The 18,525-nt window shown below is 41.1% G+C and overlaps 1 protein-coding gene across 4 annotated transcripts in view; it reads left to right on the forward strand.

Annotated features, from left to right (window-relative positions):
- The window catches only part of pde10a (phosphodiesterase 10A), an 84,938-nt gene that overhangs the window by 48,374 nt on the left and 18,039 nt on the right, over window positions 1-18,525 (forward strand). The window contains exons 2-5 of one of the 4 annotated variants that reach the window (XM_058385353.1): window positions 4,624-4,755; window positions 14,487-14,515; window positions 15,575-15,698; window positions 18,037-18,086. In XM_058385353.1, coding sequence (XP_058241336.1) covers window positions 4,624-4,755; window positions 14,487-14,515; window positions 15,575-15,698; window positions 18,037-18,086 — 335 coding nt within the window. The remainder of the gene's footprint in view (window positions 1-4,623; window positions 4,756-14,486; window positions 14,516-15,574; window positions 15,699-18,036; window positions 18,087-18,525) is intronic. The other 3 variants (XM_058385354.1, XM_058385356.1, XM_058385360.1) reach the window with 3 other exon arrangements.

Raw genomic sequence — 18,525 nt, forward strand, 5'->3', positions numbered from 1 at the left:
CATGAGATCCTGATGTCCTCCTGAGTCACATGCTCTCATTCTATGCGCAAAAAAGGGAAGGACTGTGGTCAGGGCAGACCTCGGAGATCTGACGTAAAGAAGGAATGTTAGTATGCAGGAATGTATGTGTGTTTATTTAGCCAAGATTCATTTATTTATTGTAATTGAAAGTGTTCGTCGCTTGTTTTGCAACCGCTTGTGTTCAAGGGAGTTCTGGTACCATTACGGATGATTGAATAGTGTTTTAAAATAACGCCCATTAAAATAATATTAGGACAAGATACTAAAGTGTCAATGGTGAAGAAATTTCAGAAACTCTATGAATCAACTTTCTCTTTCCAATGCACAAGATCATATTTATTGTGTTCTTTTATTGTGAGACGTAAAAGATTTGCACTCAATTCCCAGGACCCCCCCCACACACACACACACACACACTAAATAAAAAACACTCTTCTGAACAAGAAGTGCTTGTGTAGCTCCAGGTTGAGCTTTTAATGAGGACGCTACAATTGTAAAGGGCCAGTGTCTTCTCAAAAAGCACAGCTTGCAGGCTGTTGTGCAACCGGCTTTTCCCATGAACACTTGCTTCACTTTTCCCTCCTATTCAAATCTGACAGGAGGAACCCACAATAGTGAGTAAGAAAAAAACGGGCAATCTTCTAGTGTGAACGTACAGCATAAAAAAAAATGAAAACGATCAGAAAGATGACAAATATCTGGACATAAGTCTGTGTCCAGTTTTTAGAAACGGAGCATAAAGGACCTCATTTTGTCTAGCAGCAGCACTTCCAGCTTTATAGTGTGATCTGATGTCATGTCCAGTAAACTTTCTGGAATGTAGCAGAACCTAAAGCAAAAGTCAGTGTTGTTTAAATTTATGAATGAATTTGTGAATCTTTTTTCCAGGAGCTGGGCCAGGTTTTAGAGAGTACCAAAAACCTTCAGGTTAACCTAAGCCACACCCACTTCCAGTTTAGCTACAGATACCGAGCGTGTCATTGCGTTAGTCCAAGCTAGAGAACCTAAAGTATGGTTTAGTGGAGAAGGATCGAAGGCAAACCCGAATCTCAGACGAATCTCATGACTGTTTTAAAAAAAAAAATCTATTAGAGAAAATGAACAAGAACATGTGGTGTAGCAAATACCTGAGATCACCACATCTATAGTCCCTTAAAATGGCATTCTCACCAAAACCGAAAAGAAATAACCAGAACGATGAAGGACGCAGGGTTAAGGCAGGGGAAGGTTGGAAGCTAAGTGCCCTAGTTTTTTTTTTTTTTTTTTTTTTTTATTGTGTGGCTTTAAAGGGGCAGAGGCTTGTATTGTTGGAAGAAGAGAAGGATTGAGGTCTAGTTGGCAGCAGGATGATAAATCAAAAACCTGACTAAAGCCTTAAAAAAAAAAAAAGAAAGAAAGAAAAACCCCTCCTCTTGGCTGAAGCGTGTACTTGCTGTCAGTGAGTAAGAGTGTGGCTTTGACCGAGTGCTCGGCAGGGACAGTTTGACGTAAACCAATTAATAGGGACAGTTTTATTTTGGCAGCATTTTTCAGCAGCCTAAAACTGAGCGCACTTCATAAATTCAGAGGCTCAGGAAGTCTTTTTCGCTTTCCAGAGAAATGAAGACAGACGAGGCGAGACGCTCCCCTGCCCTGCTCTCGCTTTTGCTGTTGTGCATCTCTGCATCCCCTCCAGTTGTCGATTTATTAAGCAGTGCGCTCTGTCCATGTGCGTCAGCACTGACTCGAGGAGTCTCGTGAGGCCGTACGCTGCTCAAGAGCACTGTCTCGTGTCTGGACAACGTCAGTCGACCCCCCTAACTCTGTCCTGAGCACATGCGCGCACACACACACACACACACACGGTTTTGTGCGAAGACCTGGGCGTCTGTGAAAGAACCTAATGAACACAGCCTCTGTGCGAGGACCAAAAAGAAGAGACGCACACACCGAGCTCATAGCTGGCTGCAGGCTATCAAAATGACACTACTTTGCTTATTTTTCCAAGATTTGCTGTTAAGTCTGTGAGCCTGGATGACTCGTGCATCTGGTTCGACTTTAGTGTTCAAAGCGTAGAGCCTCTGCCTTCCTCGTCTGTTTGGCTTTTGTTGTTGTTCACCAAAACCAGTCTGTAGCCATTTGCTACCCCATTGGAGTTTCTATTGAAGTCCAGACAAAGGACGTGGCTCGGGTGTGGGATCCCTCGTAGTTTCTGTGTTAGTGTGTGTGTGTGTGTGTGTGTGTGTGTGAGAGCGCCTCTCCTCGTGGTGCACATGCCTCCCAGCTGTGATTCCCTTCAAGCTTACACACTCAGTGATGAAATACAAATAATACAAGAATATAAAGTTCAACTTTGTGTTTTGAAAAACGCAAATATTTTTGATTTTATATCAAAATACAGCAATAGATACTGATTCCTACCTTGACAACTAAATTCTCAGTTCTTATTGGTCAGAATGTGATTAATTTCCTAAAGCAGCAGCTCAGGCAGCCGTTCTGACTGTATTATCAAATCACAGGTTTATATTAGCATGCCACTTATAATGCTTTATCGTTTCTATAGCAACAGCAGGACTTGTGAAGAGTATAATTTAATATTTGAACATTTGACAAAGTTCTAGAAGGTGTTTCCAGTTTTTGTTCTTTGAAACCGAGGTAAAGCTGGTTAAAGAAGCTAAGCTTTTTAGCACAGGAAAAATTTCACTACTTTGGGCTTTGGGAGTTCATAATCATGTGACAAGCGGCATTTTTTTGTCTCATCAACTTCAGGGTAAAGGCAGATGTGGAGACTTAGTGGTTAAGGTGTTGGACAAATGATCAGAGGGTTGTGAATTCCAGGACCACCAAGCTGCCACTGCTGGGCCCCTGAGCAAGGCCCTTAACCCTCAGTTGTATAAAAACAATAAGATAAAATGACTGCATATATTGCAGCTTGAAGTGATAGCAGGAACTGCCTCGTCTCATGGACGTTCCATAACATTAAGAGTAACAATAAATGGATAAAAAGTATGATGTGGTGGTGTTTAATGTAAAATTGAGGTGTAAGAGGAATAGATCACTTCAGGACTCGCTAAACATATTCTTTGCTACATCAGCACACCATCTTTTGTTTTGTTTTTTTTCCTCTACTTATATCCAACATGCAGCAGGTAAATCACCCTGACGCAGATCCACAACTAATAACAGCGAAAATGTAACAGCACTTCGTATTTATAGAATAATAATCCAGGCATCTGATCGTCATCTAAAATTGTGCCAGAAATAGAAGTATTAAGTCATAATCTAATATCCTTACAGTTCCTTCTCTTTTCCTCTGACCTGCTTTTATGGTTCCTTATTTCAGTCGTTTCACTCCTGTATGCTGGTTTCGTTTTCGTGACTAAAGCCAATATGTCCAATGACTTGTTTAGCCTGACCAAACGATCCCTAATGAAAAGACACTGAGAAATACAATCCAGACTCCGACTCCAATGCTTGCCCTACATTACAACGTTAACGTTAAAGGATGGCTTCTCCAGAGGCTAGGCCACATCCGAGCTCGTACGTCAGCGTTGGCTCTCAGACGCCACGGAGTGCATTAAAACCCCACACTAGCGCTGCAAATGGCTGCCCGCGCTGACAACAAAGACAATAAACGGCAGCACTTAGCAAACACACAAGGACTTAATTGCCTATTAAACACAATCAAGTTGGGCGTCTTCTTCCCTCAGCTCCGTCGGGACGGCCTGTCTTTCCCTGGAGATGCAGCAATACAATAAACACGAGTCCCATCGAGCAATTCCAGAATTTCCATTTTCTCCGTTTTCGATACCGCAACGATATCAAAGCTCCGTGCGTCAGACCATACCTGACACTAACCGGACATTTGCATTCGCTTAAAACCCAGTTTATGGGAACGTTCTAGAGGTCATAGTGGTTTTGTGTTTGCGCACACAGGATTGAAAATATGAACGTTTTGTCTTCACATTTGCAGGATTGCAAAGATTTTTAGGATTCTCTGGAGTCCTAATATTTTTTTCATGCAGTTGAATCAGGTTTCACATCATGTCCCACTCAATTATACTGCAGAATACCGGCTGTGTGTGTGTGGCTGAAATCTGAAGCTTATTTTTGCTATTGTTGTGTTGAGCTAGCATGAAGAAATACATGTCAATATTGTGGAATGAAAGAAAAAAAAAAAAAAAAACTAAAGTTAAAGATTTTTTAAGCCTGTGTTCACCAACACTGAAGCTCACGCCATACAACCCTGAAAATGATATGATTAATTTATTCGTTATTCTATAAAATGCAAATAAATAGACCGTTTTAGTAGAAAAGTATGCTTTGAAAAAAGTAATTAAATACTAACCGACTCCTTATTGGACGTAGCGTCTTGTATGGAAATTTTCTGACTTGTGGATTTTAATCTAATATGGGAAGCAGTGTGCTATATTTAATCAAGTCTTGCTTAGATTTTTCTGCTCTTGCCGAGTCAGTTATCGCAGCCTCATGCTAACGGGTGCCTCAAGTTTCATTCCCACTTGATAAACTCTTAATCAAAAGTGACTGTTTTTCCCCTCACTGCTCTGATGTTTTCTATATACAAGTGAAGCACAGGGACTGATGGCGCTGGCTGTCTTGCAGGTCTGACGGATGAGAAAGTGAAGGCGTACCTTTCCCTGCACCCGCAGATGCTGGACGAGTTTGTGCTGGAGAGCGTGAGCGCGGAGACGGTGGACAGATGGCTGAAGCGCAAGAGCAGCAGCCCTCCTACAGGTATGCTGTCCTGCAAAAGCAACATGAGCTCTGCGGTTATCAACAGTCTCCCCCCGTGTCCACTTGCTGTTTGTGCCACGATCTGTGCTGCCTTTCCGGAGGTGTGCAGTCTTTTTCTTTTTTTTCTTTTTCTTTTTTAATTTTCTAGGGTTTTCCAACCTCCCTGTGATTTTATAAACTGTTTTCAATGCTTGTAAATGTAAGCATAGCTTCTAGGGGAGTAGTGGTTGTTTTTGTAAGACTTGCATCTTCCTTGGTTTTCACATAAAATTTTATTACGCTCTATTCATTGTGGAGCTACAAAAATGTGTTCTGTCATTTTCTACATGGTGCAGCTTGTGGTGTTTGGCGTTTTGAATGGAATCAGACTGGCAGAGAAACGCTCCTGGCGAGGAGAAAGAGTGACCTCACCACATCCGCTCAACTTGGAACATATACACTTGCGTGGTTCATTAAAATGAAATGCCAAACTCGTAGTCGTACATCTTCCTCCCCAAATAAATACAACCTCCTAGAAAGAGCAGAGTAAACTTCTAGGTTTGCAACCAATCCGTTAAATACGCCGCGTTTCTTTTCACGGACAAATCTGTATGTTTGAGTAACCAGAGCTGAGGAGAGAACGCTTGAGGCTGCAGAGAAAGAGAAACCCTTCCGAACACATACAGGTCATTACAGGCCTGGCATTGCCATGTGCTGCCCGCATTGCGTCCACTGTACCAGACCCACCACAACCATCAGAGCTGGCAGCCAGCCTAAACTCAGCCTCTGACGTCATAGCAACCTCCAGGGGCATGCAGGCAGTCGAGGTGTGGGGAGGGGGCAGCGTGTCGCATTTTGGAAATGTTTTCTGCATGAGCGCAGCAGCAGAGCCAGAGGATGGATTGTGTGTGCGCTTTTAAGAGCATGAGAGACTATATCAAAGCTGAATTTATTTAGTGATGCTTTTATATACGTCAGCATGTTGCCCTTGATGCAAATGTCGAGTGTGCAGTCCGAATGCCTAGCCCTGGTCCAGGCACTGACTCTTCAGCTTTGTTAATAATACAACAGTCAGACAAGATGTCAGCTCCAAGACGTCATCCCATCCACATGAGTGTTTATACTTAGCGCAGGGACAAATTTGTTGCCATTAAAATGGGATTATTCCACACCGCTGTTGAACCCGAAGCCATTGATATATTTTCCCGTATTTCCACAGACAGTATCAGACACCAGATTTATTACTGTTTTTTTTTTTTTTTTTTTTTTTTTTAACTTTAATATTTATTAAATATTGCATCCAATATGGGTTAATGCAATCTAGAACTGTAAATCATGCTTATATTAGGGTAATATAATTAAACAAATCAATTATTTTTTTAAAAACAGTGTTTTGTATGACCCTTTTGGCTTCCCATAGTCACACCCTTGTGTACAGTGATAGGCTGTGTCTGATGACGTGACCAAATTAATTGTTGGAGGTGTTGAGCTGTTAGCATGGCTTGCTAAGCTATTATAGCTAGCATTAGGACTGGTTGGGATGTAATTTGGGTGTCCATCCTGATGTACATTCCTGTATGAGTTTTCAAAAAAAAATTAGCCATGAAAGTCAATTGTACCCATCATCTGTCATTTACTCCAACTGACCAATTTTTTGTACATTTTATCTGCTAGAATATTAACGATAAACAGAAGTAACATTTTCTCCAACATTGTATGGGACTAAAACTGGTAAAAAGTCTGATTTGTCTTTCACTAATAAATGAACAGCTGTTTTGAAGAGCAGAAAACTACTAGACATCTGTTACTCAAGATATACAAGAAGCAAGAATTTCTTCTTGTACATGTTTGGAGATCTGTGTCCATTTTTTTTTTCGATAGTCCAATTGTAAATCTAAGAAAATAACAAAAATGTCAACTGGCAAGCAAGGAGAGAATAGAATTCTTTTAAGGCTACTTGTAATTTTGGATATATTGATAGTGAATAATGGCATAAAGATTAGTTTGCAATGTCTGAAAGCACACCTGAACAAAAACGCAGGTATGTTTAGAAGACAATTACAGATTAAACAATGTCAGGAGTACTTTAAGAGCAGAGCTGCGTTCATACGCACACCAATCCACTTTATACTGCTGCAGCCTGATGGACATCCTGTATATCCTGAGTGGCAGATGCCTCGTCCAGTCAGCAGTAAGAATTCTATTTACAAATTATACCTATTTTTTCCAGGTTTGTCTGAATTGTTCTTTTGTTTTGCACTTCTCGGTCGCTGTAGAAAACAGTTTTCAGAAGTTAATCCACTGTTCTTGTGTGCTGTCATCTATACTTTTCTTAGCACATAGAAAGCCATCTCAAAGGACTTTTTAAACAAATGTGGCGTCCGATCCCCAAATCTGGAGGCGTGGACCATTTACACAGATCTCCTGAACAAAATGTGTGTGCATGTTCCAACTGCAGGAAAATAAATGTACCCATATCATTTTTCAGCAAATGTTCAAGCACAGTTACTCTCTCCTAAGCAGTTGATTGAGGATCTGAAAACGAAGCTAATCAATGCCTACAAACCAGAGGATATCAAACTGCTTCCAGCTCACAATTCCCACTGTCATGAAGAAAAGGAAATCAAGGAAGTCGAGGAAAGATCTGGAAAACCAAGAGAAATATCAGATAGAACTAATGTAAGGATCTGGAGAAGGTTGAGCTGAAACAGGAGTGTTGGTACACTGATCTGCATGGAAGAGTCATCAGAAGGAAACCTTACCTTCAACCTTGTTACAACAGTGAACGTCTGATGTATTTGTGGATAAGCCCAAGGCATTTTATAGTGCTGTGGACTGACAAATTGAATGGCATTCCATTCAATATTCTGATATTTTCATTCAACAGCACAGGTACCTTTCACTCCTGCTTGTCTGTGTTCAGGACATAAAATTATAATTCTAGTTTGTTATGACACAAAATAATCAATCCAGCTGTGCCATCTTTGGAAAATGAAAACAATTGGGGCATATTGCATCTGAAATATTATTTATTCAATAGTAATTTGTCTGTTTTTAGAATTGATGATACTTTTTTCATTAATGATGTCATTTGTATTTATTTCTCTTGTGTAGCCTTCTGAAGGAGACTCTGGCTAAGAATTTTCTTTCAGGATTAATAAAGTTCTGTCTTATGTTAATATTTTATGCAGATTCAGGCATTTTCACATGCATCAGCTGTAGCTAAGAGGACAGTGAGTAAAGAGATGTGATACTGATTGTTTATGCCATGTTGGGCAGTGTGGGCAGTGTGGGTTCTGCGATGACAAATTCCTGACTAACATTCCTTACTCAGGCAGTGAAACAGTAGAACAATGCATTGTGTAGGATAAACGATCACCTGTGGTGGATTGTAGTGGTACAGGAAGCAGTACTGGGGCAGAAGGCTCTGCCATGTTGGTTTGTCTTTCCATAGCTCAAGCTGCGTGGATCATCACATGACCTCAGTTGTAACATTTATGCGCCCGAGTGTGTGCAGGTCCCCACACATCTTTCCTAGCCTTCCAAACACGGAGGAAAATAACACTCATTCTTTAGTCAGGCAACTGGTGCCAGTGCTGTCGAATCATGCGATGCAAACTGTGTTTCTCTTCATTTCTTGCATCTTGCTAGATCAGTACTATTGTTTTTGTCCACCTTTTCCAATAATAATGCAGCAGCTTCAACAGCTTAGATTAAAGTGACCATTGCTGATACTTACCAAATTTGGTTAAGGGGGTGGGGGGGGGTTCTGTGCTGTTATCAGATACAACATAACTGCTAGAACACTTTTTCAACCAATCAGTTTGCGTGTACACTACTAACTGTTGTGTAATTAAGGTTAAACGCAAACAGTGTCTGAGGCGAATCTCCTGGTCTGGAGTGTAAACAGAGGTTGAACAGTGTGAGCAGCTGGAGTCCGCTCCTGCAAAATGTGAACAGTCATGTTTTGTATCTTGTGACTGCATTTACCCTCGAAGCACACATTCCTAACACATTGCCCCTCTGACGGCGTGTAACCACTAGATTGCAGTACAATGGGTAATTTTTCTGTGTGTGTGTGTGTGTTTCTAAATGAATTTTCTCTCCACAGTTTTTGGGTGTATAATCCATACAGAATGTGTGTGAGAGTATTGGCAGTCAACAAACCAGCAAAGGTGCAAGTACAGGACTAGAGACATGTTGAAAGTGTGTGCATGTGTGTGACTGACTACTGAGGTGTGTGAAACTGGTGAGGTGTTATCCTGCCTGTCTGCGTGTGTGTAGTTTGGCTGTGACTAATGAGCACCCTCAGGCCTTACTGACGTCAGTGGCCCCCTACCCACTCCCCCCTGGCTCTGTGGACTATATACACACACACACACACACACACACACACACACACACATGTGCTAGGTACTTAATAAATTCCCAACTCTTCAGGGCACCATTTCTAGAGGACCAACACAGCTGGGATATACAGCGTGTAACTCTTGTTCTCTGCTACACTATTGCTTTCTCTATTTCTGTTTGTCATTCTTGTTCTAATCTCTCTCTCTCTCTCTCTCACTCGCACATATGCATACACACACTGTGATTTATGACCCAGTCAGACTGTCTGCGGCTGTGTGGCTCTAATCACTTTGGCACTAAAGCAGAGCGCTATGGATGACGTGCTCGGGAAAAATGGCTGAAATGTGCCATAATTTAGTTATAGCAAAAAAAGAGCCACTCGGCCTCAACGTGCAATTTGTTTCCAGTTTCTCCATTTATTTATTAATTGATTAATTTCTTTTTAATCCCTGCTTTCTTCCATGATTTCTTGCTTTCTTATTAACACAGCTATTTGATACCTTCCTTCTATTTGTTTTTGCTTCCTGCATTTCTTACTGTAGTCATTAATTGCAACTCCACTCGGCTGCATTACTTTAATCGATTTCCTCCATGTAAAAATGAAACCCTTCATAAGATTTGTTCAGGGCGCCTTGTTTAGAGTACAGACTGTTGCAGAGATCAGGATTTTAGAATGAGGATTAAATATTAGCAGTATGTTAATACAGTTATGTGGTGTAGGAATTGAGATAATGCGTGACTCCTGATTGACTTCAGTGTAAATCGTACTCATTACAGCAGATGACGTATATTAAGGGTCAGCGAAAGGTCTCGACTTTTATCCCACTATTTGTTCGGGAATCCCAGGTGTATCATCTGTCGTAGCCTGTGGTGCGGCTCTCACTGTGATCCTGGCTTACCCAGTACCTTCCCACCGAGCTCAGAGCCAAACACACACACTCACAGATGGAACAGTAGCGCCCTCCGCCTGAGCGCTCGGTCTTCGGGCTCCCACCACCACCACCACCAGGCAATAAGGAAGATACAGAAAGACAGCAGCAGGGGGACTGGGTGGTGCGTCAGGCTTCGCGAGGCAGCTGATGCTGTTTGTCGGCTGTGTTTGGACGCTGGCCACAAGTGCAACAAAGATCAGCTTGTGCGGCGGAATCTGGTAGCCTGGGAAGATGAGGCCAGCGTGGTTTACCTGAAAGATCAAAGATAGCTGTTTTTCACATCCAGAGCCATACGACACCAAGAGTGAGACATCTGCAGCGTACAACCACATTCACACTCTAACTTTTTATCTGATAATAAAAACCAATTAGAGAAAGCTGTAGCAGGCATATATAAAGAAATCTGAAAAGCAAATACTTTCAAAATAATGAAATGAAGTGTTAAGAAATAGATATTTTTTTAAATGCTTATGAAAAGCAATAAACAACTTTTTCTTTGGCTCATGATGGCTTTAGATCCCAGACATTCTAGACCTCTATTAATAAATGTGTTTGATATTCTTTACTGACATCTACGACTCTGTAAAGTTGTTCTCCTGACCATTTTGAGGTTGGATGCTGAGGGAGCATCTGATGATACACTATATTGCCAAAAGTATTCGCTCACCTGTCTTGACTCGCATATGAACTTAAGTGACATCCCATTCCTAATCCATAGGGTTCAATATGACGTTGGTCCACCCTTTGCAGCTATAACAGTTTCAACTCTTCTGGGAAGGCTGTCCACAAGGTTTAGGAGTGTGTTTAGGGGAATTTTTGACCATTCTTCCAGAAGCGCATTTGTGAGGTCACACACTGATGTTGGACGAGAAGGCCTGGCTCTCAGTCTCCGCTCTAATTCATCCCAAAGGTGTTCTATCGGGTTGAGGTCAGGACTCTGTGCAGGCCAGTCAAGTTCATCCACACCAGACTCTGTCATCCATTTCTTTATGGACCTTGCTTTGGTCACTGGTGCACAGTCATGTTGGAAGAGGAAGGGGCCAGCTCCAAACTGTTCCCACAAAGTTGGGAGCATGGAATTGTCCAAAATGTCTTGGTATGCTGAAGCATTCAGAGTTCCTTTCACTGGAACTAAGGGGCCAAGCCCAGCTCCTGAAAAACAACCCCACACCATAATCCCCCCTCCACCAAACTTTACACTTGGCACAATGCAGTCAGACAAGTACCGTTCTCCTGGCAACCGCCAAACCCAGACTTGTCCATCAGATTGCCAGATGGAGAAGCGCGATTCGTCACTCCAGAGAACGCGTCTCCACTGCTCTAGAGTCCAGTGGCAGCGTGCTTTACACCACTGCATCCGACGCTTTGCATTGCACTTGGTGATGTATGGCTTGGATGCAGCTGCTCGGCCATGGAAACCCATTCCATGAAGCTCTCTGCGCACTGTTCTTGAGCTAATCTGAAGGCCACATGAAGTTTGGAGGTCTGTAGCGATTGACTCTGCAGAAAGTTGGCGACCTCTTCGCACTATGCGCCTCAGCATCCGCTGACCCCGCTCCGTCAGTTTACGTGGCCTACCACTTCGTGGCTGAGTTGCTGTCGTTCCCAAACACTTCCACGTTCTTATAATACAGCTGACAGTTGACTGTGGAATATTTAGGAGCGAGGAAATTTCACGACTGGATTTGTTGCACAGGTGGCATCCTATCACAGTTCCACGCTGGAATTCGCTGAGCTCCTGAGAGCAACCCATTCTTTCACAAATGTTTGTAAAAACAGTCTGCATGCCTAGGTGCTTGATTTTATACACCTGTGGCCATGGAAGTGATTGGAACACCTGATTCTGATTATTTGGATGGGTGAGTGAATACTTTTGGCAATATAGTGTAGCTGCAATAGCATAAGTGAGAACAGGAAGCAACTTGTTAAAAAACAAAACTATTAAAAAAAAAAGCTTAAATAGTTATCGATGGTAAAATTAAACACTTCAGGATGTGTTATCTATTGGTAAATGGTCGACTTGGTGACTCTCCATGCTTATGTTGGTTCTTTTCCTACAACAGCATGCCCTGTCTTGGTTTATTGACAAATAAAAATTGAAAAAATAATTGATAAATAACACACTGATGAATTAGCTTATTGGTTACAATTAAAAATAAATACATTTATATTTTGTCAGTTTTAGTGTGTAATGTGAAGTTAACTAATTAATTAATAAATAATTTAATTAATTAAACTAGTAATTTTTTTTTTTTTTGGATCATGGCATTCATTCAGACCTGTAGCTTCCTTCCCAGTGTGTAATCACATGACCCTGTAATAGTACGAGAGAGGCTAAATGCAAATCTGTCTTTGTGGTGTGGTCTTTTATATGATTGCCTGATATGACACTAATAGCCAACATGTACGCCCTTGTCTAAAATAATTGTTTGTTTACTTACTCACTATTTTCTGCCTTGCTGTTCCTGCCGTCATCCGGCTGCAACACATTAATTTCCCCATGACGAAGTCTTGAAATTGTATACACACAACTGTTCCCTCTGTTTAACATAAGCCTGAAAGTTAGAACAGAAACTGGGAAAAAAAAGTTATGAGTAGAGATGGGGACTGATCAGACATCGAGGATCCATTAGCAGTGGATCTAATATTTCAGGGAAAAACATTTGTATTTAATATATTTCTAATGAAAGCAATTTTTTTGTGCAATGTTTGTAGCAAGTTTTTTTTCCCTGTATTTCAATAAGTGCAGCAATAAAAATGATTTTAAAGCTTTAAAGTACATTTTAAAGAGAAAAAAAATCAGAAGAGTATCGATATCTGCTAATACTCAAGGTTTCAGAGTAAAAAAGGAGAAGCGGTATCACATCATCTCTGTAGAGGAGCAGAGGTTGTGTGAGACAGCAGATATGGGACATGTCGTATGGTCGGTCCGAGCCTGTCGTTTACATAGAACAGAGAAATGTCAGTTGAAATGTCGCTCTGCTGCGGTCATCAGAATCACAGCTCCAGGTTGTGTACTTGCATCCAAAATAAAGTGTGGCCTGTTGTCCGTCGTCTGCTAGCGTGAACACAGGGTCAGGCTGGGACATGCCTGCTGCGTCATATTTCACATGATCAAGGACAGATTTCCCAGCATCCTCATCATACCAGAGACGGGGTTGCTGTAAGTTAAATATAATTTAAAACTGAATATTTTTTCATTTAAACGCTTCTTTATAACAGCATACATTTTTTTAATATATACATATGCTGTACAGTATGTGTGTGATGTCACTAATTAGTCTTCTCGACGCTTCCTCTGTCCGTTGTATTTCCGCTTCGGAGAGAGTGACTCGTCACATGTTGGGTCACATGTTGCTTAATGACGCAGTGAGTGAGATGCGTCTGCCATGGCAGCCACTAATGTACACTAAATCACATTACCTCAGAGTAGAGAGGAGCCTTATGCGTCTTGTTTTCTGGCCCACATCTGTGCACCTTGTGCCATGGAAAGTGCTTTCTTCCTCTCCAGCCTCGATTCTGTAGCTGTCTTTCACTGAGGAGAAGGTTCTGCTCAAACGCATGTCTGTTGACTGGATGACAAAAAGTCATTTTATTTATTTTGTATATGTTTGCTTGGTGCGTTCTGTCTGGCTATGATTCTGACACAGTGCCACTATCTGTATCTCTTTTAAAGCTCATAATATTTGTGTGCCTGTTCTTATTTTTTAAACCCAAGGTGGACATAGAATAATTTTTCATAATTAATATATTAATTAAATAGTAAATAATCGAAGATATTAATATATATTCAATATTAATATAATGTTTAAATTATATTCTTATTTATATATTTTTATTATTATTGTTTTTTAACACTAAGCTTTGGAAATCCTGGAAACAGTAGAAATGTGAGTCTAATGGGTGAATTCTGGGTCTAACAGTTTCTCTAAACTGTCTAAACTACATCACTCAAGTTCAACTAGAGACATATGCCAGACTTATGCACCTTTTTTTTTTTATTGTTGTGAATCTGTCTTCTTTGCTCTAGATCCTAAACAAACTATTAGCCTAATTTACTCTGCTGTGACCCTGACCAGGCAGTGACTAAGGATGAATGTATGTCCATGTTTAAGATCTTTTGTTTGTCCACTTCATATCCAACCTCTTGCTCGTACCTGATGCACACTTGTGTGCACTGAGAAACTTTCTTTAAACATATATAATATCAGTCTTTAGAAATCATTATCTGTTCAATAATGTATTCATATTCTGTCACTTCCCGACTTGTAGAGACACCAAAAGGTCTGGCAAGACTAAAGCACTCTGCACTCTCACTGTGTAACTGTGATTTATCTCCTGAATAGTCAGCAGTATTTAGGAAGGTTTTTAGGGTTTTTAGAGAAGCAACACCAGTGACAGTATAGCATGCAATCATTTAACCTGTTATTTATTCCATTGCACATGTTTTTTTCTTTTGTCTCCACACAGATGAGTCTTCAACTAAAGAAGTAAGCAGGGTAAGTGAGGTGACTTCTTTTTGAATAGTTTTACTGTGCGTGTCTGGTGTTTGCTGTGAAACTTTCCTCAGGGGTAAAACCCACACAAATGCCAGTCCAGCCACAGTGTATTTTCTTCTCACTCCCTTATTGCTTGACTTTACTTTTGATTACATGTTGGGGTGTGTGTGTGTGTGTGTGAGTGATTTTGAGCATGTGCATTTCTGGAGGTGTCTTTAGAAGCTAAACAGCACAGTATTTGTGATTTACTAGGCTCAATTTCCAGTCATTACAGTAGTGCCACTGGGAGAAGGGGCTTATTTATGAATATAGTTGGCCGTCATATGTTAGTCAGGATGTTCCAAATGAGACAAGGAACAGATACTATTAAAATTAACATCATAGTAGCTTTTCAGAGTGGAAAACACCTGTTTGTCCTGATTTGAGGTGTTTAACCATGGCATACTGTTGAAAAAATGCTCAAAAATGGTCCCAGAATATGCAGTTTTTAATGAAAAGTCTGTCTTGACATAGAGACACACATGGTTTACTCACAAAGAGACGTACATAAAAACAGTTTTTGTTTTATCTTCCTATTAGTAGGTTCATATTTTATTCAGCTTTCATTCATTATATCCTAAATGTGTGAAACGATCACAAGTACGCAGATGGCTCATGTCCCCTTCTTTAAGGTAGACAAAACACCAAAAATGTAGTGCTTCAGATCATCCTCCAGATCAGTCACAGTTATAAATCTACCTGTAATGAAGAGAAAAGCATCTAGAAAGAAGCATCGGAATCTTTGAGATGCCTGGATGAGAGAGGATGAGTTGAAACAAGGAAGTATGGAGACTTGTGGGTGTGGTTAGGAGGCTAAAAGCCTCACAGAAGTAAACTGTGCCTGCTGTTGCATAATACAAACACACAGGCCTATTCTCTCAGTGGTTATGGGATTCCTCAATGTATCCACTGACCTGTTTCACTGCCCGGAATTCGTAGAGAGTTCTAACATGTGTTTGTATGCAGTGCATGTTGTTTGTGTTTGGCTAGTTGCATACTGTGTGTGTCTCTTGTGTCCAGCAGTACCAGGACACTAATATGCAGGGCGTGGTTTACGAGCTGAACAGCTACATGGAGCAGCGGCTGGACACAGGCGGAGACAACAAACTCCTGCTGTACGAATTGTGCAACATCATCAAAACAGGTCAGGCCTCTCTCTCACACACACACACACACACATTACTACATTACTAAGATTACACGTTTGATAACAATGCAAATCCATCTTTGTGTTTTAAATGTTTATTTTGAAGTTATATGAAGTTACATTAATTGTTTTTTCTCCGCAAAGCATACCTGAAGCATTTCTTACATTTACTGGAAATTTTTTCATCCTTAAAATATTGTCCTCCCTTTGTTTTTGTCTTTGGCCATGCCCTCTTGTTTCTGGAATATTAATATGTCTCGCTGTCATCCATCACAAATAGCTTTCAACACAAAGAGACAGATGTTTGTTGCATTGCACAAGCCACGTTAAAAATACCATTAAGGACAATCAAAAACTTTCAAAAGTCCAGACGTGCCAGAAGAGTAGAGAAATGAAGGTCATTGTTTCAGATATATACATATACACAGCTTATTTGTCTTGTGATTGATGGCATTATGAATTCTGCTGAACACCAGGATATTTTATCCCAGAACCTTGTTGCCTCTGCCAGGAGGTTCAGATTTGGCCACTAGTACAATGTGGCTGCAAAAGTAAAGTGTTGAAGATCTCATCGAGATGCTGGAGGAGCATATTCTTTTCATCCTGTCAATCACAGTGACACTAGCCAATCATGTGTGTCTGTGAGGTCACGTCTAGGAAAGAGGGTAGATGGTACATAGTTTCATTTGAGTCTCAGAGGAGAGGGAGCATCTCATGATATAAGAGACAAATATCTGGTGGGTAATAGGAATTAGTCTGTGATCAAATGAGGAGAATATTTTGAAATAATTACAGGAAACAAATTAATGTTTGGCAAAGGGCCGATTCAGTCTCTCGAGTTGGACCTGTGTACTGAATTGAAAAAGGAAATCCACATAAAGTTTGCTTGAAATATTGTACATGAAAGAGTCCAGGATTCTTCTACGAGCCTTGATGAGGAGTTCAGGAAGAGAATCAGTGCTGTTATTCTGACATGAAGAGAAGCATGGCATTCAGTTTGAACTAGTGTTTTACATACATAAGTGCTAGTATTGTATAGATGTTGTACAGAAGAATCAGTCAGTATTATTTTCACAAAGAGTTCTGAAATGGAATGTACTATACATCGACCACCTGCCTAAAATTGTATTGGTCCTCCTTTTGCTGCCAAAACAGCCCTGACCCGTCATGCACTGTATTCTGACACCTTTCTATCAGAACCAGCATTAACTTCTTCAGCAATCTGATCAACAGTAGCTCATCTGTTAGATTGGATCCCACGGGCCAGCCTTTACTCCTTACGTGCATCACTGAGTCTTGGCCGCCCATGACCCTGTTGCCGAATCACCACTTTTCCTTTCTTGGACCACTTTTGATAGATACTGACCACTGCAGACCGGGAACACCCCACAAGAGCTGCAGTTTTGGAGATGCTCTGATCCAGTCATCTAGCCATCACAATTTGGCCCTTCGTCAAACTCGCTCAAATCCTTATGCTTGCCCATTTTTCCTGCTTCTAACACATCAACTTTGAGGGCAAAATGTTCACTTGTTGCCTAATATATCCCACCCACTAACAGGTGCCATGGCCAGGAAATAATCAGTGTTCACGTCACCTGAGTGGTCATAATGTTATGGCTCATCAGTGTATAGCTGTCTCTCTTGAGAGCTTGCCTTACATTAGAGAACACTGATCTTTTCAGTGAAGTGACATTGTACACTGTGTGTTCAGTGATCTAGCTTGGCCTTCCAAATCCTGTGTGCTGGACGTCTCCATAAGGCCTCAGTGCTTCCTCCACCAGCAGACACTGTAGTCAATTTATGGGTTAATGGTGCAGCACAGAGAGAGTTCTGGGCGCTGGTGGGGTTGACCCTGGTTAGCAGGCCTTGCCCCAGTGCATGTTCTTCATCTCTCTCTCTGACACTGTGCCCCTCTCTCTCTCTCTCTCTCTCTCTCTCTCTCTCTTTGGGTGAGCAGTGCACAGGCTGTCACATTTCATCCACCCACGCCTCATCAGCACACTGCAGCACTGCAGAGCTCGGGGACACAGCCCTGCCCCCTGCACATACGCGTACACAGACCTGTACACACGCTGTCTCTTAGACGTGTGCATTCACATAAACATGAACACCACAAACTGGAAACTTGCCACACCACTCGCACATTCATGATTCTTCACAGCCCACGAAAACAAATCCGTCTTATATAATTAGACCTCTAGCTTACAAATCTGAACCCAAATCTTAAAAGTTTATACACATGATTGAAGAAGTTGTGCTGTTTTGATAGAGAGTCCCATCCAATCCTAAAGGTGACATTTAAAGTTTCATCGTTTTTTTGCTTCCCCCCCCACAGCCACAAAAGCTGATGGTTTTGCACTATACTTCCTTGGAGAATGCAACAATGTAAGTGGATCCCTATATCTACAAAATTTCTTTTATTATTATAGGTTTTTTTTTTTGTGATGTTCATATAGCAATAGAATTTTCACAGAGGTGAAGGTGATGGTATTGTGAGAGAAAACAGGAAGGAACAAGCCTCTCTTTACTCTAGGCTAGTGCAAACAAATGCATGAATTTGCAAACAGCAATTTGTCTCTTTTACTTCATTACCAGAGTAGCTGTGTCATCATTACGGCCCTATCTGCAACAGATAAACATATCTGAGGGTTGGGATAGCTATTTCCGTACACTTATTACATTTATATATTTAAACAATCGCTAGAACGATCAGTGATCATATGAGAGTGAGTCAAATGAAATCCTTTACTTTTTTATGTTGCTTTGTTTATTATTACTAAGGGGCATTAGTGAAGTCTGTCACGTTTCTACAAGTGTTTCAGCT

The sequence above is a fragment of the Hemibagrus wyckioides genome, linkage group LG03, assembly GCF_019097595.1.
Source record: "Hemibagrus wyckioides isolate EC202008001 linkage group LG03, SWU_Hwy_1.0, whole genome shotgun sequence".
NCBI lineage: Eukaryota > Metazoa > Chordata > Actinopteri > Siluriformes > Bagridae > Hemibagrus > Hemibagrus wyckioides.